Below are 21,247 nucleotides of genomic sequence, written 5' to 3' on the forward strand. Positions count from 1 at the left end.
AATTGATCAAGTAAAGATGACATCGAATCGAATGTTTCCGTTGACCTCAACAGTTGCTCACATTCATGTTTCTCTGCAAGTTTGAAAGAAGAAGCATGGTTATCGCATTTTCGCTAATGGCGTTTGAAATTTTGAAGGGTTGAAGACTCTACAACAGAAAAATATGGTGACGGGTCTTCCTCAAATTTTAATTCCTACATGGGTTTGTGAAGATCGTGTTGTTAGCAAACAACACTGTAATCAATTTCCACAAGAGAAGACTTGGAGAGTGACGAAAACATTAGAATTGGTTCATTCTGACCTTTGTGGTCCAATAAAACCAATTTCCACAAGGAAAAATCCGGAGCCTTTGCAATGTTCACGAAATTCAAAGCATTGGTTGAACAACCAATATGTGTGATTGAGTATAACTGCTGACAACTTATTTGTGTTCTTGGTAGAACTATTCACAAAGGCCTGACTTATGTATTGGCATGACTTTTATTAGTGAATCCAATCTTAAGTAATCACCTGAGATGGGATGATCGGGTTTGTGTTACGTCTGACCAAATTTGGGAAAGTGGAACCGATCCTAGTAAGAGGTGCAGTACATCACAAAGGGGAACCGATCCTTGTATGGGGTGCAACAAAGTTTATAGAAGAAAGGGGAACCGATCCTATGGACATGTACAACACGTTTTTTGGAAAAGTGGAACCGATCCATGGACATAACATATACATGTGGGGAACCGATCCTAGTACCTAGTCAACCGAATTTTTGGAAAGCTAGTACTGTGACTATGCACAGTACTCACATGGAGGTATAACCGAAACTTGTTTTGGTAGAACCGTTAAACCCATGATTGTGATTGAATGTTTGATTGATCAATCACATAGTTCTTGAAAGTCAGATGAACCAATTCTAAACTTATAAAGTAATGATGTCGATATACTTTGAACACAGGCGGTGAATGTTTATTTTTTTAATTGTTCAAAGTTATTCCTTAATAGCTAAAGGAAGAAAATCTAAGGATCGAAACATAAGTAAGTTAAGAATATTTTAATTAACGTTATTAATTCCATTTTGTAGGGAAATACAAGAATTAGTAATGTGCATTTACTAATTAGATTTTCCGAGAGATTTCGATCATTATATTTGGACAAAGCTCTTCCAAGAATTATGGAAACCGAATTTTTGCCTTAATGAATATCTTAAGAATATTTTTGGTTATGGAAATTTCTTGGTGTCCAAACTTCCTTGTCTATAAATACCGAAGTTTTCCTTTCTAGCAAACTAATCCTTCGTAACAACAGACTTCCTCTTTTGTTGTTGTTGCTGGTGAAGCCGCCTATTCAGAAAGGAGAGTATCCTAATTAGGCGAAATATCTTATGGCCGCTCGTTTTAAAGTCTTCTTTGGGATTGAGAAGCTCTAGCGTGTACCGTTGGTGGGAAGCTAGATAATTGCGGTTTATCTTTTGTTTACGATTGATTTGATTGACTAACGGTGGTTGAAATCTGATTGCACCTAGTTTATTTAGGATTGAGGATCGTCTCTTCTGATATAAGATTCACTTAAATTAGTTTAGAGTTTCTACAGGGATCTTTAGACTATTGTTAGTTCTAAAGACGATCTTGTGATAATCCATTGTTAACAGACTCCGTTCTGTGCATGATTGATCACAAGAGAGTCAAGTGATTGTGTGCGGGCTTTTATTGAAGATTTTAGAAGATTTGAAGACAAAGAAGATATTGAGGATCTGACTTGGGTATATAATCTTTGGTGTGCACAATACTTGTTTTGGTAAAAGAGGATCCAATTAATAATCGGTTTATCCTTGTGGTAGATTGGATTGATTAATTGAGTAGATCGACATCAACACAATTCTTTGGATTAAGACTGTTGTTGGATTAATCTTAAATGATTACTTCGGTAATTGAACATAAGATAGATCTAAGGACCTGACGAAGGAGTTTATGTTAATATAAACGGAAGAGCCTTTGTCCGACTCATATCACTTGGTTGAATAGAGTTGATACCAAACAGATTTGTTTTTTTTTTTACTGTTTGGAATATGAACCAAAGAAATTATTCCAAGTACGTGACTTATTTATAAGTTGGAGGCGTGGGAATACAGACGAAACAAGGTGAACTATATGTTTAGTTGCTTGGTCTCAACTATACGAAGTTAGGTGTAATTTTATGTATCGGCTTAATCCTGAGAGTATTCAATTCTGGACAAGGTCCCGAAGTTTTTCTGCATTTGTGGTTGCCTCGTTAACAAAATATTTCTGTGTCATTTACTTTATATTTCCGCATTATAATTGTTTTATTATAATTAAAGTAAATCGCACAAACGTTAATTCCTATTTACTTGATAAGCAATCCTATTGTGTTTGGTTAAGTCCGAACCTTTGTATCAAGTAAACATACTTCGTTGTTGTATTGTCTCGATCTGGTATCCATAGACGATCACACGAAGTGCGAACCGATTAGTTGTATTGTCTCGATTCAGTCCATAGACAATCACTTTCGGAAAAAAAAATTATAGGTAGGAAAAATTTTAGCTTGAGGTATATTTGGTACCCTCGCCTGTTCAGTTATGAAAGCACAAAATTTGATAAAATTTATATCCTTGTTAAATTCACCAAGGTTTATTTTCTCTGTTCCTCTCTCATATGCCTTTGAACCTTGGTTCCAGAATATGATACTACCTCGAACGATGCAGGAAGGAAGAGGATGATATACAATCAAATGCGTCACATGAAATCTTAAGTCGTGTTGAAGCTTGGTAAATTTCGCGGTGCAATAAAAGATTTGAAAAGCATTGAATGCGAAATGGAGAATCTCGTGCAAAGAATATGACAACAACGCGCCACCACATTCACTCTCGTGTAAAATCCATACTTGGTCCTCAAGTCTACAATTTCCACAGTTTTGAAAGCTGCTGAGTGTGGCACCATTATATTGACATCTTATGGTAATTTAAACCGACAACACTACTTGGTCCACAAGCCTCGAACTCTTCATTTTCTCCATTCCCATTATACCCTCATTTTCTCAATCGGGGCCAATGCCCCCAGCACAAAATCTTGCCCTGGTCATGGAATTTGGACTGAATAGCTGCCGCAATTACTACGGGGGACGTTACATACAATAAAAGTTGTTGAGAGGTCATTAATGGTAATAATTAAGGGTAATTTAAGTCATTTCAATAATTAAGGGTATTGTAGTCATTTGATAAATTTCTTATTTACAACTCCCCTTTTATAAATCCCTCTTCCTCTTCTTTGTTTCATCTTCTTCATCCTCTGGGTTATGCTTTTGCAGAGCTATATTATTTTTTCTCATTTGGATCAAATACAGATAAAAAGGTTGGTTTTTTATGTTAGGGTTTCTTTACTTTCTCTGTATTTAATTTTTTTCATGATCTTTTTTGTGGAATTTTTGATTAAAAATTTGATTTTTATGTGGGGGGGAAGGGGAATTGGCTCCCATTGTCATGTATTTTGGTTAATTGTTATGTGAAATTGATCATATAGGGAATATGACAGGTGGGTTTGTCCGTGTTTTCTGTTTTCATATGTGGGGGCATTGGCCCCATGATTCAATGGGGATTCTGGGAAGGGGGTATTAGCCCCATTGTAATCTATTTGGTTGATTATGATTTGCAATCATACAGGAAGATAGAAAGTGATGTTTCTTTTTATCATAGTGTTAATGAAACAAAATGAGATTGGGGGTATTGGCCCCATGATTCAATGGTGATTCTGAAATTGTTAATTTTTACTGTTTTTGTGATGAAACAGATTTCTTAAAGCCAAATAAATCATATTTGTTGTTTTCATAGTGATGGGGGAATTGGCCCCATGATTCAATTGTGATTCTGAAATTTGGTTAATTTTTGGTGTTTTTGTGATGAAGCAGATTACATAAAGCCAAAAAAATCATACTGTTAAAATTTGGGAGAATTCGGGGTATTGGTTGAAGAGATAGCACAGGTTGCTGGTTTGTTCAAAATTTGGTTAAGCTGGGGACGTGGGGGTTTGAATCTCGGCTGCCGCAAGAAGGCGAAACCACCACGGCCCGTGATGGAAAAGATTGTCGCATATGTGCCACGGCTGGAGATTTGCTGTGCAAATTGGCTGGAGGTGGGAAACAATTCATGGGTGGAGGTTTTAGTCATGAAAGCGAACATGATTTAGCTGTGATGGTTAGTGATTTCTTGGAGAATGGAAGTGGTGGAGGAGATTCTAGATGTAGCAGTGATAGCGAATCGAGTTATTCCGATCTTGTGCATCTAACAGAGAATATACTGGTGAGTTTTTTCTTGTGCTTTTTTCTTCTTCTTAAACATGTTGAATTGTTATTAGATTGATGAATTGAAATTGATTTTAGGTTGACATATTAGGATTTGATTAATACCATGTCTTCTTGATTCCATTGTAGATATGGAATTCTTTTATTGTAATTGTTACAATTGATTTGAAATTGATGATCGGTTGATTAACACCATGTGTTCTTGATTCCATAGTTGAGTTATCATGGATTTCAAAAATTGGTCCTGTAATTGAGTTTTTGTTAGGTGGGGATTGTTCACCTACAAGGCTTGTGTGAATTATTAGATATATTCATTGTTAAATGTGGCGTTTATTTCTTAGGTCTTAGAGTAAATGGTTGTTAATACGGTAGTAATGTTGAAAGACGAAAAATGGGATCATGTTCTGGTGGGGTGCTTCATAGCTTAATTTTGGTCATAACCATGTTTGAAGTGTATGTATGGTCTCTCTTGGTAAGACCATGATATTTATGTTTGTCGTGTATGGCTAAGAGTTAGGTCTTGATTACTTGGTATACATTAAGTTTAGATCAAGCAGAACCACCTGTATTTGGTTCTTTATTGCGAGTAGTTGGAAAAGGGTGCCTGGGTCTGAAGGAGCAATAGTTCCATCTTTTATCGTTTCAAGAATGTTTAGCCAAAATAATCTGAATGCATACGCTATCATTGAATTTCTGAATATGAACTACGGAATAGATTATGATTAATTTTCTTAGGACTGTGCGTTCTTGTACCGAATTCTTTGGTAACATATATTATTAATAAGATATCAGCTTGCCTTTCTACGATCCTTTAGTTTACAAAAACGATTATGATTTTTGAGCTTCCGCTGCTGAACTAAGTTCACCCTTAACTTTTGTTTTTGTATTTTCTTTTAAACTGAGGTTTTTTTCCCAACTGTTTTCCTTCTTGATTTCTTTTTGTAGTACCACAAGCACACGGTAGATCAGTATGAGAGTGATTTGCTTTCTGCTGTCCATTCACTGGTACTCTCTATCAATGATAAGGACCTGCACATCGTCAAGCCAGGCCCCTGCAATGGAAGCTGCATTAGATTTTATATGGTAAAGCTTCTTAGGTCTTCTGGTTATGATGCAGCTGTATGTACATCTAAATGGCAGAATTCTGGGAAGGTCCCTGGAGGTATGTTGATCTATCTTTCTTATCTCAACTTTTTTCCCTTCCATATCGTAGTTTTTGGGAAGCATATGGACATATGCCATGCCAAAGGGAAAATTTCTTATTTTACTTGTGCGTATAAAACTCATTCTGATTGGTGTGATGGGTCTTCATATATACATTTATCTATCTTAGGGGAAATTGAACTCCTTTCATGTCATAAAACACCAGGACCGTGTTCCATACTATCCCTGCATCAATGAAGCTGCTCCTATTTCTAAATTTTCTTCCCCTGTTTCATAGGTGATTATGAGTACATTGACGTGGCCAATCACAGTGATAGTGCAAGCACAGAACGCTTAATCATTGATATCGACTTCCGAAGCCACTTTGAGATTGCAAGACCTAGCGAATCTTACGATGCTATAATGAATTCACTTCCGGTGATCTATGTGGGTACCTTATCGAATCTGAAGCACTTCCTTCATATAATGGTTGAAGCTGCAAAATCTTCTCTCAGACAGAACTCAATGCCTCTTCCACCGTGGAGATCTTTTGCTTATTTGCAGTGTAAGTGGTATTCCCCTTACCAGAGAAACATTACTCCAGAAGAGGTTACCCAAGAGATTACATCTGACCATGAGCAGTGCATTGGACATTTGAGGAGGTTGAAATCAAATCTAAAATCTGAAATAGCAGCAGAAAGATTGTTGAAGCCCATAAACATCGACAATACTAATAGGAAAGTGAAACAGGACAGGCGCAGACACTCTTCATTAAGGACCCTATGAAATTCTCCAGCATTTTGCAGAAGAAATTCATATACATTTTTTTGAGATATAGATATTCTTATACAAGAGACCTTCTTGATTGACGAAATATTATTTTTTCTTTGGGAACAAATTACCAGTATTCCAAAAGCAGAAGACAGCCGTAATTACCAATTTTGGTGGAGCCGTGGAGGCAACAATTTTTTACTTGCTCTTCCCATATCTAGCAAGGGAATCAAGTTTCTGTAACATCTATGTGCATCCATAGCAGGCAGTGCAGAACAACTTAGTAGGATCAGCTCTATTCTGTCTAGTCTTCATTCAGAAGCTCTTTGCTAGCCCCGGGTACTTTGCTTGACCCTGATATCCCTTTACAAGTTTTGTTTGTTTAATTATTTTCAGTTTCCATTTTTTTACCATTATTAATGATGAGTTGTAATTCTTGCCTCTCTTACTAATATGGCAAATAGGAAAATTTTGATTTTTTGTACTTTTCTCTCATATATAAAAAATTACAAGTTGCATATCTAACTCAGCAGTGTGTTATCTGTCACGTCCGTGTTGTTTGATGCTTTCTGATTCCTTAATAATGAAGCAAGTTGCTTCTGCCATGTTTACCAGTTCAATATTGTGTTCTGTTTGTATCATACATCAATTGGGAGTGCACATTTGCCATAACTTTCCTACTTTAATCTCTTTCAGCTTAGTATGCATTCGACAGTTTGTAGTACTTAGAATTTTCATACCCACAATCTTCTCCAACTTTCCTCTTTGTAAGTAGACTATCTAATATCTGGATCCTCATTCAACTTTAGACTGAATTTTGGGTCAATCTATTACTAGTACTTATAATTCAAACTTTTAATAGTCTTCAAAGATGCCAGAAGAAAATCTTCCTTGAAAATAGAAAGAAAAAGTATTCTGCCCCCTTCGCATCCATCTAGGAATATCCTGTTCAAGTTGTAGAGATTATCAGCAGCTCAATTGTTCTATACTCAAGAGAACTATAGTGGTTGTTCCACTTGCAAACCGAATTAAAAGGGGCGGAGCTAGAAGTCTTGCTATAGGGAGGCAAAAAGAATTAAGGCAGTGGCAATATGGCCTAAATGGGCTTTGAAGCCCAAATATTAAAAGTTATTAGGTTTGACAGCCAGCTTAGCAGTGCGGGCAACTGCACAAATAGACAAATAGCAGTCCGCAGTGCACTAATGAGCCTATTAGCTTTTCACGTCTCCATGTTTAAAATCTCATTTTTTTTTTATATTTTATTTATCTATAATCAGTTCAATGACAGAGCTGTTTGGCTAGTGAACCCGAACAAAGATAATCTAAACTCTAAAGTATTGATTTTAGGTTTATGTTATTCAGTGTTTGAAAACCTTGTATCAAAATCCCAAATTCTTTCACGGTGAGATTTATTACTTTATTATATTGCAAGGACCACCAAGAGTATGTAGCTTGACTGGCCCTTTCCCAAGAGAAGAGAATGAAATCATGATGAGCTGGTATTGTATGGAGCACACAGCAAGAGAGAAACATGGGGAGTAGTCTGCTGGGATGGGGACCCTAACCAGACACCCATAACATCCTCAGCTTGGACGCCTGGGGAATGGGGGTTTGTTCGGCTAATCATGGACGGACGGGCCGACCATTTGAAGCTCCAATCCATATAAGCAAATGCCGCCTCGAAAACCCAACACTCGTTCTCTCCATCTCACACTACATTTTGCCAGATCAGAATAGAATGTTAAAGTGTTAACGAAATCCTTCAAATTAGTTATCCTTTTATTTTCATTTTCTTTAAACGCTTTAAATGGCGGTCATTGGACTCGTTCTGAATAGACCTTCCAAAAAAATCTCTCTAAGATTTATTTTTTTTGTTTCTAGAAGAAGGTGGAGTCCGACGTATTCTTTTTATTTCAAAAAGTAGGCTGATTTTGTGTGTAATTTGTAAATTAACCTAGATTATTTTTTTGAAACGGAGACAGTAAATGCCAATTAAAAAAGTTCTGGTGTCAGAAAAAAACTATTTTTGGGAGGTATACTCTGACTTTTTGTTCACATATACCGATTGTTTTTACTTACTAGTTCGTATCCTTCAAATGTTCAGGAATAGAGCCAACTAAAGAACGACTTTTTAGGGGCCATGTTTTTTTTGAGGGGACCATGATTTTATTAGGCCACCTTCCCTATAATTAAAAGAGGTGTCCTAAAACATTGAAATGACTAACCTATCCTTAACCTAATTTAATTTAAAACCAACCCAATAATCACCTATATATATATATATATATATAATCACCACCTCCTCCCACCATCGCCGATTATCATCACCACCAACCACCGATTCCACCACCACCACCGCCCACCACCGCCGATCACCACCACCTCCGATTATCACCACCACCAACCACCGATTACCACCACCACCTCCGAATATCACCACCACTATATATATATAGCTTAATTTAAAACATTAACAAAGATATTCTCACAAACCCATTACTAGTCGTTCGTTTTTGGTTGAATAAATGAGAAGTAATCGTTAAAATGAGTTGAAAATAGAAGTTACAGAGAGGTTTAATGGATGTTTTTTTTTTCAGAGAAAAGTTCGGTTATCACGAATTAATTTTTTCTTAACCGAACTCAGAGTTCGGTTCCTTCGCAAAATAAGGATATCACCGAACTTTACTTTATGAAAATAATGAGAAGTCCATAAATTCGGTTCGTTCGCAAAAATGTTAAGTTTTCTTTGTAACCGAACTCTACCTTTGAAACTTCGTAACCGAACTCTACCTAATTCGCCAAGAAATAAATTTCGCAGTAACCGAACGTTTGCCTAATTGCATATATGCATATATAAGCCCAGTTCGGTTGATTCGCAAAATATGTTGAAGTTTGCGAACCAACCGAACTTCTAACACTAGGTTACTTTTAACCTGCAGTTCGGTTGGGAACTTGGTTGCGTTGAAGTTTGCGAACTAACCGAACACACAAGATGTACCCAAATAAATTGTTAAGTTCAAAGTTCGGTTACCTATCATTTTATCCTAGGTAACCGAACATTACACTGTACGACCAAAACCTCCATTAACGAGCGAGTTCGGTAACCTGCGTGTTTGGAAAACGTAACAGAACTACACTTTCAGGTGTGTTAGGTTACATGTTCTTGACATATGGTAACCGAACTGGCCCAAATCTACATTAAAAATTTCATTTTTTTTCAAAGTTTGGAGCAATTCAACCAACATTATATAAGTTTGAAGCATACCTGGGTACCCAAATACCCTTCCTCCAGTTGTGGTTGGTAAAATCCATCGTTTTTCATGTTTTCCTTATTCATATTCTCTAACTACTCTCTCAATAATTCTACTTCTTTAAAAAAACCATCTGATTTTTTAATCTCACTAATCATCTTTAACTCAATCATCTCACTAATCATTACACTAACTATTATTAACACTAACTAATCATCACCCAAAATTAATCAGGAGGGTAATTTAGGTATTAAAATAAATATCTAGATAAGGGGTGACCTAGATTTACTTCTAATGTCTTTACCCAAAATAAAACCATGGTCCCCAAAAAATCGTTCCAGCTAAAAGCATGAGTGCACACCAAGCCCAGCTGGGTTTGAAAGCTCAATTGAAGTTATACAGTCAATTTTCTTGGTATAAAATGAACCATTTTTTTGGGACTACTCAAAAATGGTGGGGGACTACTTTGTGATAGGAATGTCTACCCTATACTTATAAGGGGAGTCCTAAAGTATGGAAATGACTAACCTACCCTTCACCTATATATAATCACCTCCTCCCAACACCACCACCACCTATACATATAACCACCTCTACCCATCACCACCGCCGCTCACCACCAACAACCACCACCTACCACCACCGACCACCACCACCACCGACCACCTCAAATCACCACCACCGCCACCTCTATATATAGCTTAATTTAAATAATTAACAAAACAAAATCAAAATAAAAATTATAACAAACCCATTACTTTTCATTCGTTTTCCTTTGAAAAAATGAGAAGTTATCATCAAAATGAGTTGAAAATGGAAGTTGCAGATAAAAGTTTGGTTAGGAATTATCTGAAAAACTTTGTCGAACTAGCCGAACTCAACTTGGAGGTTTTTCTTTCAAAGAAAAGTTCGGTTACGTCGCAATTTTTTTTCCTAACCGTCGCAATCTTTTTCTCCTAACCGAACTTTTCTCTGAAAACCTATATATTGAGTTCGGTTACGTCGCAATTTTTTCATTTTATTTTCCCAGCCGAACTTTTAGTTCGGTTACGTCGCAATTTTTTTCTCCTAACCGAACTTTTCTCTGAAAAAAAAACTCCATTAAAGCTGAGTTCGGCTACCTGTGTTTTTAGAAACATTAACCGAACTACACTTGCAGAATGAGTTCGGCTACCTGTTCTTCAAATGTTGTAACCGAACTTTGTTAACGAAATCGAAATCAATTTGTAAATTGTTCATTTTTAGGAATGTTTTGGCCAATTCAAGCACCATTAACTAAATTTGAAGTATCCGTGAGTACCCAAAACATCATACTCTTGTTGTGCCTCTTAAAGAAAAAGATCTAGATTTTTTTCTTGCAAAACCCTCATCTTCATTATCATCTTCATCTTCTTCTTCTCCCTCTCTATAATTCTTTCTTTGAAAAAAATCAAATTATTAATTTAATCTCACTCATCATTAATTAACTCACTAATCATTACACTAATTTAATTATCAAGGGCAAGTTTGGTATTAGAAGAAAAGTTAAATAAGCGGTGACTCAGTATTACTTCTAATATCCACCCAAAAAAATGGAGAGTAGTCCCCCACCATTTTTGAGTAGTCCCCAAACATTTTTGCACCCTTTTCCCCTTCAGCTTAAAATCGATTTTATTTTTTTTTCCGGCACCCTCTTTCTTAACCTGGCTCCGCCCCAGGAAATGTTACCAGGGTTATTATTAGCAAGAGGCATAAAATATATTTTTTCTACTCCCCTAATTCTAGCATTACCACCAAGGAAAGAGAGCTATAATTCCTTATAAGTAATTTCGTCTCTTATTTCTTGTTCCTAAATCAAACAACAAGACAAAGAAATGGGAGAAAGAGAAGGGAGCAAAGGGATCACTTGATGTCGGGGAATACTTACTCAACTAACTATAACTAACAAGAACAAGATCCCTGGTAACTGAAAATCTGTTTACGTATTGTTTACTACAAGTATATTTTACACTACTCGCGCAAATCTGGGACGCTAGAACAAGAGAAGAAAAAATACATTTCCCGAGACAATACGAGTCATATGACGTAACAAACGTGGGTCATGCTCCTTTTCATTATCTCCCAACCAAGTAACTCACTGAAATATAGGCGCTGGGTAATGATATCAACATCAAATTATTTACCGATAAAAAAAACTAACCACGTAAAAAATCGAAGCTAAGCATGGAAACCATTTTTAACCAACCAGATTGTCTTGTTAGCATTTTGGTAATCCTATTAGCATATTATTAAGAAAGTATGGGCACGATAATAGCTTCGGAAGAACACTTTCTTGGCTACTTATTAAGTAGAAAAAAAGTTTCTTTACAAACCTCGGGAACCTCGCATCTATTGTAGAAAATAGCCTCACATGGACAATGAATAGAAATCTTGGTATCTATCGGGGACGGAGCCACATGGAGACCCTCAAATGTAAGAGCTAGCACTATGGTAGAGGGCATCCCTTCCCTATCCCTCAAATTAAGGGAAGGGATGTAGAGGGATAGGCAGTTCCACTATGGTGCCCGCTCATCCCTTTCCTACATGAGACACGTACTGAGTACGCGTAGGAATAGTGCCATACGCGTACTCAGTACTCGTACAAGTCAACCAGTTGACTTGACCAAGAAACGAGTACTCAGTACGCGTTTCATAGGTTTAAGTCGACATAAGCGAGGTTCAGTCGACCATTTCTTCTTCTTCTCTTCCTTTCATCCTCTCAAAACCCTCTTACCCCCGTTCGATTTTCATGTTGATTCATTGCGATTCGATTGGTTAGATTAAAGGGTTTGATGGTTAGTACAAGGTGAAACAAATCAATTCTTCAATTTCGAATTTCATCCAACAAATCATCTAAAGGTGAGTGATTCTAATGTTAGGGTTTCAAATTAATTTGATTTTGATTTTAATTTTATGAAATTCTTGATATTAGGTTGGTTGGGTATGTAGTATGCAATTCAATAACGTTATTGAAACATATATTAAGTGAAAAATCCATGATTATTTGTTGTGTGTGTTGATTTATGTTGAATGAAATGAACTAAACTACCATCTCAATGTAGACTTATATTTATGTATGGTATACACAAATTGATAGTGTTTTTTTTATGTGTTAAGGTGCATAATGAGTCTAATGCGTTCTTATGTGAGAGCTAAATATGGAATCTATTTGGATTCCTCTAGTGATAGTGATGAAGAAGAGAAAGTTTTGCTAATGTTTACACAATTATGTTTGGATGAACGATTGCGCATTATTAGACAACCCATACCAAAGGAGGTACAAATACGTAGTGTAATAACGCGTGATCGAGTGTGACATGATGCCAAAATGATGAATGATTATTTTACGCCTGGATCCGGTTATACCTCTAGACAATTCAAACAACGTCTAGGCATGAGTGAAGACTTATTACGCGTGATCTGTTGTAATTTCTTTTGTACGTTATTAATGAACATTAGTTTAATGAAGTTATTAATTGGAATATGAAAATCGTTTCGTTACAACACATTCATAAATTTTATTAATTCAAAGAACGATTGGTATTAATCTAGACAACACTTTTAAGATAACAACAATACAAAATAGAAATTTAAGACAACACTTTTAATTTAAACATTACTATCAATAAAAACCTAAAGTCAATAAAAGATAAAAACATTAGAGCTGGACTACATCTTCATCTTCAGAATCTTCAACGCTGATTATACCCTTCCCCTTCAAAATCTCCTTTTGCTTGCGTAGATAATATTGTTTTTCATCGGGGGTAAACAACTAAGGTCCATACCCATTATTGTATTGTCATCATTTAAATGCACTTGTTGATGATGCATTTGTTGAGTCTGTTGTTGAAGCGTTTGCAAATTGATTTGATCTTCCATTTGATAACTCGGTGGTTGAGTATACCCCCAAAGAGTTTCGTATTGGGATTCTTGTTCCATTATCTTTTTCTCCTTCCTTGATCGTGTTTCCTTAAGATACTCCAAAATACTACAAATTTGTTGATAGATCTTATCTTCTTCCATCTTAACCGAAGATGTTCCCTCATCATCTTCTCTATATATACCTTACTCACGATCCTTCTTCTGTCTGGCTAGTTTTTTGTCTCTTTTTGTTCTTATAGGACGTGCATTTCCCTTGTATCTCCAACGAGTACCTCCATTGGGAGAACTTCAGTACCATCTTCGAGTGCGACAAAGTTACGATGATTATCCCACAACTCACTGTTTTGGCTCACAGTTAGTTCATAATTATATCCAGGGACCTTTTCTCTAAACAATTCATAACATGCATCATACTTGAATGGTTGATTATGTTGATCCTGATATTGAATGGGAGCATCTTTTGTCTGAAAAATTAAATAACAAACATTAGCCATCTTTCGGAAGAACTTAAAAGAATTATAAAACTTACCAAATCTTCGTGGTTCGCACAGCTTTTGGTTTGCCGATATAAAGCGTTAAGAATGGACACGAATTCTTTGACATCTTTTTTAATATTTCTCATCTTGGTTTTTAAAGCTTACCAATCTCTTCTATATGGATTGCCATTGCGTTGCTCAAAAACTTCAAGAATACATTTCCAAAACAAAGCGGTTTTTTGCGCCGAACCAACAATTTCGTCCATACTCACATAAATAAAAGCAATAGTAAGATCAATCTCTTCTCGTGCGACAAAATTAAGAACCATTTTGAAAGCTACTAAGATAAAAAAAAATTAGGTGGTTTTATAAATCTAATTACCAAATACGGATAGTAAGATGAAGAGAAAGAAGACATCAATTGATATAAGAAGGAGAAAATAAGAAATCAATTGATTTGGTGTGGTTTGAGAAGAGAATTAAGGTGGTATTTATAGGGATTTTGAAAAAGTGACCGTTGGGATCCAACGGTGTAGAAAATAGAACCGTTATTAAAGATAGATGGTTAGGATCGGGTGTGAGAGAGATGTCAACGAGAAAAGGTCAAACAAATATATTTAACCAAACGCGTACTCAATAGCCATGCGAAAAGCTACGCGTACTGAGTACTCGTATCAACGGCTTTACGGGTACTCAGTACGCGTAAAGCATAAAATAATACGCGTACTGAGTACGCGTGAGATTTCCCTTCCCTACAAGGCTGATCAGATCTGATCAACCTTGTAGGGATCCCTCCATATCCCTTCCCTTAAATCAAAATGGGAGACCATGGTGGTTGAGGTTTCGGTGTTTTAAGGGATGAAGAGGGATAGGGAGGGGATATCCCTCTCCATAGTGGTAGCTCTAAGCTCCCAAGCTGAATTGGAACTGATTTATCCCATTTTTAGTCATTTTAATCCTTTTGTATCCCTAAAATATTTGTTGATTGACAACTTGACCACCCATTTCTCGAATCCTGGCTCCGCCCTGGTATCGGTTTTCTTTTTTTCTTTGGAAAAAAAGACATAACTACAAACAATATGCAATTTATTTCCTTAAGTGCGTATCTCTCATTTTCAGTGAGCAATTCTCACATAATTTCTAGTCAATGATCTTACTTTAAAATTGATACTAAAAAAATGAAATCTCCCGGGAATGTTGTTGCCTGTTGGGTTGCAAAAAGGCACGAAATATTCCTTTGTCTCCTAAATCCCAGTGTTTAGATTATACTTCTGATTTCCAAGTAATTTCGTCTATGCATGTTTCTTCACAAACAAAACAGTGGGAGAAAGAAAATGAAGCGAGCATAGGGATCCCTAAATGTTGGACGCCCGGAGAGAATATGAGGTAAACAAACGTCACTGATGCTTCTCCGTTCCCCGACCAATATGGACCTCGACCGTACAGTCTGTAGACTAATCTGTCCGTGTGTTTGTATTGTCTCTTTCTACATCTCTTCCTTGTGTTCTCTGGGCTCAGTCCACGCTTAAGCATGCACATTCCCCGAGAGTCAGCAGCAGCAACTAGACAGTACTGTACTGCTACTGCTGAGAGGCTGTAATGACCTTGCCTGGCAGGAGCAGCTACCCCTATTTCTTTACCCTTTTCTCTTCCATCCTCACTTGTCAAATCAATTCAAGTACCCCCTACCAACTATAAAGTGTAAACAGTGCCCATCCAGTTGACTCCATTCTACCCTCTCTCTTTCTCTATCTACTTTACCTCACCCTCACTCTCTCCTTTCTGAAGAAGAAGAAGAAGAACTTACAGGGAGGAGAGGAATACAGAAGGAGATAAGAAGAAGAAGAAGAAAATGCTAGACCTCTTGTGTTTAGTGCACTGTAAGCAGCTCATTTCAATTTTCAAGTATATTCCATTTCTCTTAAATGTAGGGTGTATATTACTGGATAAGCTTGTGGAACCAAACCAATTCTATATTCTTCCTCTTTTTTTTTTTTTCTTCTTGAATATACTTTAGGAGGATCCTCTGATTCTCTGTTGCCATTGTCAAGTACAGGGTTCTAGATCTGTCTTCTTAGGCCACTTTGATTTTGTCTCATGGTACATTTTTCCCATCCACATTACTAAAACCATGTATTGCCTTGTTTTGTTGTTCAAAGTAGAATTACTAGTGAAATTATGTTAAGACTAATTGGGTTTTGACCTTATTAGTTCCTGGGATTATTATCTTACAGCTCTAATTGGGTAATGGAGGAGTAGATTAGAAATTCTTTCTACAAAATCCAAAAGCAGACCAAATTGGGACTTCTAGTGGTCAAAATTGGAATTTAAGATGGAAGCTACATTTATTCTTTTCAAATGTAGCTTGGCATGCATATCATGAATTGAATTAAAATCATCACCAGCACCTATATGAAGACATCCAAGAGAGTGGCAGGCTCTCAAATTCTCAATTATGAGTGTGAGGACCCCTGGATTGATCAAAAGGGGTCTCAAAACATAGGACCCCTTTTGATAAATGAAGGAGTCATATGTTTTTGGTGTATATGCGTCTGTCATGTGATTTTCTTGTTGGTGCTCCCTGGATTGAAATTTCTGAAATTCCATATTATACCAATGTAAATCTCATTGCATAATAATGTTAGTCTAATGTTTTTGTGATTCCCCGGAATCATCACCAGCACCTGTGCAAGAGAGTGGCAGGGTCTCAATTTTGAGTGTGAGGACCCCTTTTGGTCAATTAGGTTGTGCATATGCGCCTGTCATGTGATTTTGTTGTTGCGGTTTCTGGGTTCTGAAATTCCATTTTATCCTAGTGTAATTCTCATTGCAACACTGTTGTTAGTCTAATGTTTTTGTGATTTCCCCTGTTCAGATGCATTATGAAGAACCAATGATGCGCAACGGTTTACATGCTCATGTTTGTTACTGGAAATGAAGGACAGACAGCGTTGGACAAGTGAAGAGGACGCCATATTACGTGCGTATGTGAAGCAATACGGTCCAAGAGAATGGAACCTTGTTTCAGAGCGAATGAATGTATCCATCCATAGAGATGCTAAATCCTGTTTAGAGAGGTGGAAGAACTACCTCAAGCCCGGAATCAAGAAAGGATCCCTCACTGAAGACGAGCAGTGCCTTGTGATCCACCTTCAAGCCAAGCACGGAAACAAGTGGAAGAAAATTGCAGCTGAGGTTCCAGGTCGAACCGCAAAGAGATTAGCCAAGTGGTGGGAAGTGTTCAAGGAGAAGCAACAGAGGGAACAAAAGGAGAGCACCAGTTCCTTGGAACCAATTGAAGAAGGAAAGTACGATCGCATACTCGAGACATTTGCTCAAAAACTAGTGAATCAACGCCAAACCCCGCAATTTGTCATGACTACTGCCCCAAATGGAGCTTTTCTTCACTCAGGCCCTCCTACTCCTCCAACACCAACTTTACTCCCTCCTTGGTTATCAACCTCCAATGGTCTACCTACTAATACAAGGCCACTGTCTCCATCCGTGACGCTAACTCTGTCACCCTCAACGGTCGATCCAGCTCCTACCATCCCGTGGTTGCATCCTGAAAGAGGCTTGAATTGTACTTTGCCTCCTTCACATGGTAGAGATAATCAAATAGTTAACGAGCTTGTGGAGTACTGTAGAGAGCTGGAGGAAGGACACCGGGTTTGGGCAGAACACAAGAAGGAAGCAGAGTGGAGAGTTAGAAGAATGGAACTTCAATTGGAGTCGGAGAAGGTTAATAAGAGAAGAGAGAAAATGGAGGATATTGAATCAAAAATTAGAGCACTCAGAGAAGAAGAGAAGGTGATATTAGAGAGAATCGATTACGAGTACAAAGAACAGTTAACAGGTTTGAAAAGAGATGCTGAATCCAAGGAACAGAAGCTAGCAGAGCAATGGTTTGCAAAACATATGCGTCTCACTAAGTTTCTTGAGCAAAGGAGCTGTGTTTCCAGTCCCAATGATCCCAATTTTTAGTAACGAATCCACGTAAAATCATTAAAAGGTTTCTCAATTGAAATCCTTTCATCTCATTTGAGATTTTCCTGTTGTTTGGCTGTACTGTTTGCATTCCCCTCTTGATGTTGCTACACAATTTAAGGATCCATCCGAGTACCCTTTTTTGTGAGCTCCAAAAAATCAATGGAATGAAGCTTGACGCTATTCAGTATTTTCTAATGAATCTATAGCATCAAATGCGCTCTCATTCTCTATATTATTGAGGGTCACCTAACATATGCAGCTTCGGGGTTGTTTTCTTAGAAATGTTGTCTGGTCGAAAAGCAATAGACAGGCCAGCCGGAGAAGACAATCTGATTGAATGGGCAAAGCCTTATCTGTCCAGAAAACGGAATATCCATAGTGGGTTGAAAATGAGTTTGTCTAAAGGAGCACATTGGGTTACCGAGTCTCCGTTTTCGAATTATTATTTGTTTAACCATTTTATTTGCACACTCGATCATGGTCTTCCATTATGTTTTTTTTTGAAGCAAGAAAAGAAATTTATTAAGAATAACTCATGACAAAGCATGAGAAGAGTCTACAGAAATTTGATGAGAAATTGCAGGAGGGGATGAACAACCCTAGGAAAAGGAAATTCTATCAGTTCTAGCCATATTAGCTAGAACATCAGCTACTTTATTTCTTTCTTTTGGAACATATGAGAGTTTCCAAGAACTAAAAACTGAAAACAAGTGCTTAATGTCCAGGATAGTGTAATGTAATCTCCAATCAATGGTGTTGTTGTCGTTGTTAACAGCATCTGCAACAACTTTGGCATCCATCTCAAAGTGAACGCTCTCGGCCAGCTTTAAGTCTTTGGCCCATTCCACAGCGTACCACAAACCCATACACTTAGCTTGTTCTGCACTTCTGACTTCATTCAGATGGATGCACCTTGCTTCCTGCTGTGCACCTGCAAAATTCCTTATGATTAGACCAATACCACCTGAAAGATTGTTTGAACCAAAAGAGGAGGAGGAATCCAATGAACATTCTGACAGTTCACTTTCGGCGGAGGAGGAATCCAATGAACATTCTGACGGTTCACTTTCGGCGGAGAATGAGAGATATTATCCACCTTGCTTGAGTGTTCTTCAATACAGAGCTTGCATTTTTGTATAACTGTTTCAGGGCTAGAATTACTATGCTGAAAGACTTTCTCACATCTTTCAGTCCATAAACTCCATGCAATTATATCTCTCTTAACTATCTCCTTCTCTGTAATGGCACCACTATGTAAACTATCGAATTAGCTACAAATCCATTCGGACAAAGAGCCAACATTATTTGTTGTCCAACCAATGACAGAGAACTACACCGCTCTTGAGAAGTTACAGGTCATTATGAGGTGGGAGGCGTTTTCAGGTTGAAGATTGCACAGAGGACAAGAATCATCATCATCAACTATTGCATAACCAAGAGCATCTTTCGTGGAGAGAAAATTTGAGATAGCCTTCCACAAAAACTGCCTAATTCTGGGTAGCATATTCAGTTTCCACAATCTATTATATATTTTCCTCATCCTGTCATCTACCGGCTGATGAAGAGAGACCTCATTGTACATATGCTTATAGCATGACTTAACTGAGAATTTACCGTTTTTCTCCAGTAACCAGACTAGCCTGTATGGCTGTGAAGGATGAATAGAGATATGCAGAATAAAATCCACCGTCTCAGGATTAAATAATTCTCCAAGGAGAGAAACATCCCAGGTTGAAGAATTTAACGTGAGAAGTTGATGAACATAGGTGTAATTCTGAGCAGTAATACATCCTTGTTTTGGCTGTAATGGATCATGTAAATCTGGAATCCATCTGTGTTTCCATATAAGAGTTGTTTCTTTATTCCCTAAATTCCAACAGCTATGCCTCTTAACAAATTGAAGTTTTGAACTGATGCTACGCCATGACCAGGTTGTGTTTGTTTTCTTCTTCAACTCAAAAAGATTTCCGGCTTGATAGTACTTCGCATGAAGAAACTTTGACATGATTGAGGTTTGATCTGTATAGAGCTTCCATGCTGACTTGGCTAACAAGGCTCTGTTAAATATGTGCATGCCTCGAAATCCAAGTCCCCCCTCAGACTTAGGGTGACATGCTCTTTTCCACGTAACAATTTTGTTGCCTTTATTTATTTATTTGTTTTTTTTTCTCCAGAAGGCTTGTTGCGACGAGTTCATCTTATTAATGGTAGAATATGAGAGTTTGAAACTCTGCATGTAGTTAATTGGGATTGCATTAGAAACATTTTTAATCATCACAGAACGAGCAGCCTCTGACATGTTGCTTGCATTCCAAGATGAAAACCGTGGATTCATCTTCTCTTGAAGTACAACAAAGGGCATCCTCCTGTTTCTTCCAACAAAAATTGGTAAACCTAAATATTGTTCTTCTTTTAAATTCATCTCACCCACCTGTAGAATACCACTCAAAGTTTGACAAGAGGAAGGATCCATATTGGAGCTGAAGAAAACAGCAAACTTGTTGAAGTTTATTAATTTCCATGAACATGAACTAAAATCCTCTATAACTTGAAGAAGTTTCCTTGTATGATCTAGCGTTGCTTTACAGAATAAGAGACAATCATCCGCAAATATAGATGATTGATTTTAGGTGCTGACCTAGAGATTTTCATCCCTATGAGTTGTTTTGTATCTTCACAGTGAGCTAGAACCATTGAAAAAGACTCCATCACCAATATGAATAAATATGAAGATAAAGGATCTCCTTGACGAATACCACGTGAAGGATTAAAAGCTTTTGTTAGACTACAATTGAGGATAACTTCAATCTGTGTTGTACTTACACATTGATGGATGAGCTGACAAAACTTCTCTCCAAAACAAAATTTTTGTAAAACATCTAGCAGAAAACTCCATTCTGGTCTAGCGAATGCTTTCGACATGTCCATCTTAAGAGCTAAGTGACAACTGCGACCTTCTTTTCTTTTCATAGCTTGAACAATCTCTTGAACTAGACAAACATTCTCAAAAATCAATCTACCTGAAACATAGGCGGCTTGCATAGGTGAAATTATCCTTGAGATATGTTTCTTCATCCTGAGGGAGATGACTTTAGATATTATCTTGTAAACAGTGTTACATAAGGCAATAGGTATGAAGTCCTCTGGTTTACTTGGAGATTTTACCCTAGGAATAAGAGAGATTCTTGTTTTTTTGAGTTCCTTGAGAAGAAAACCTGAATGGAAAAAAGACGTGACCATATTACACACGTCATGTCTAACTACTGACCATTGAGTTTGATAAAATACGGATGGGAAACCATCCGGCCCTGGACTTATCCACGGCTCCATCGTCATTAGGGTATTGTAGATTTCTTGTTCTGAAGGGATTGCCTCTAGCTCTTGATTGTTTGTTTCAGAAATAATGAAAGGAATATG

The 21,247-nt window shown here is 37.2% G+C and overlaps 2 protein-coding genes across 2 annotated transcripts; both read left to right on the forward strand.

The window, feature by feature from the left end:
- The first annotated feature begins 3,252 nt into the window (after window positions 1–3,252).
- Window positions 3,253–6,738, forward strand: LOC113314217. Its single transcript, XM_026562994.1, has 4 exons — window positions 3,253–3,353; window positions 3,907–4,297; window positions 5,245–5,461; window positions 5,741–6,738. The coding sequence occupies exons 2-4, from the start codon at window positions 4,145–4,147 to the stop codon at window positions 6,226–6,228; spliced, it is 858 nt and encodes a 285-aa protein (XP_026418779.1). The 5' UTR covers window positions 3,253–3,353; window positions 3,907–4,144; the 3' UTR covers window positions 6,229–6,738.
- Window positions 6,739–15,586: 8,848 nt separating this feature from the next.
- On the forward strand, window positions 15,587–18,008 carry LOC113313803 (transcription factor AS1-like). Its single transcript, XM_026562588.1, has 2 exons — window positions 15,587–15,720; window positions 16,716–18,008. Exon 2 carries the CDS (start codon window positions 16,775–16,777, stop codon window positions 17,822–17,824), a length of 1,050 nt encoding a protein of 349 aa, XP_026418373.1. The 5' UTR covers window positions 15,587–15,720; window positions 16,716–16,774; the 3' UTR covers window positions 17,825–18,008.
- Window positions 18,009–21,247: the final 3,239 nt, after the last annotated feature.

This window comes from Papaver somniferum, chromosome 9 (assembly GCF_003573695.1).
Source record: "Papaver somniferum cultivar HN1 chromosome 9, ASM357369v1, whole genome shotgun sequence".
NCBI lineage: Eukaryota > Viridiplantae > Streptophyta > Magnoliopsida > Ranunculales > Papaveraceae > Papaver > Papaver somniferum.

Bases quoted from the DNA above. Each gene is read 5' to 3' on its own strand.
- LOC113314217 (XM_026562994.1), top strand. From the start codon at position 4,145: ATGGGTGGAGGTTTTAGTCATGAAAGCGAACATGATTTAGCTGTGATG. The intron at 4,298-5,244 runs GTGAGTTTTTTC...TTCTTTTTGTAG, and splicing joins ATCTAACAGAGAATATACTG to TACCACAAGCACACGGTAGA. The intron at 5,462-5,740 runs GTATGTTGATCT...CCTGTTTCATAG, and splicing joins TTCTGGGAAGGTCCCTGGAG to GTGATTATGAGTACATTGAC.
- LOC113313803 (XM_026562588.1), top strand. From the start codon at position 16,775: ATGAAGGACAGACAGCGTTGGACAAGTGAAGAGGACGCCATATTACGT.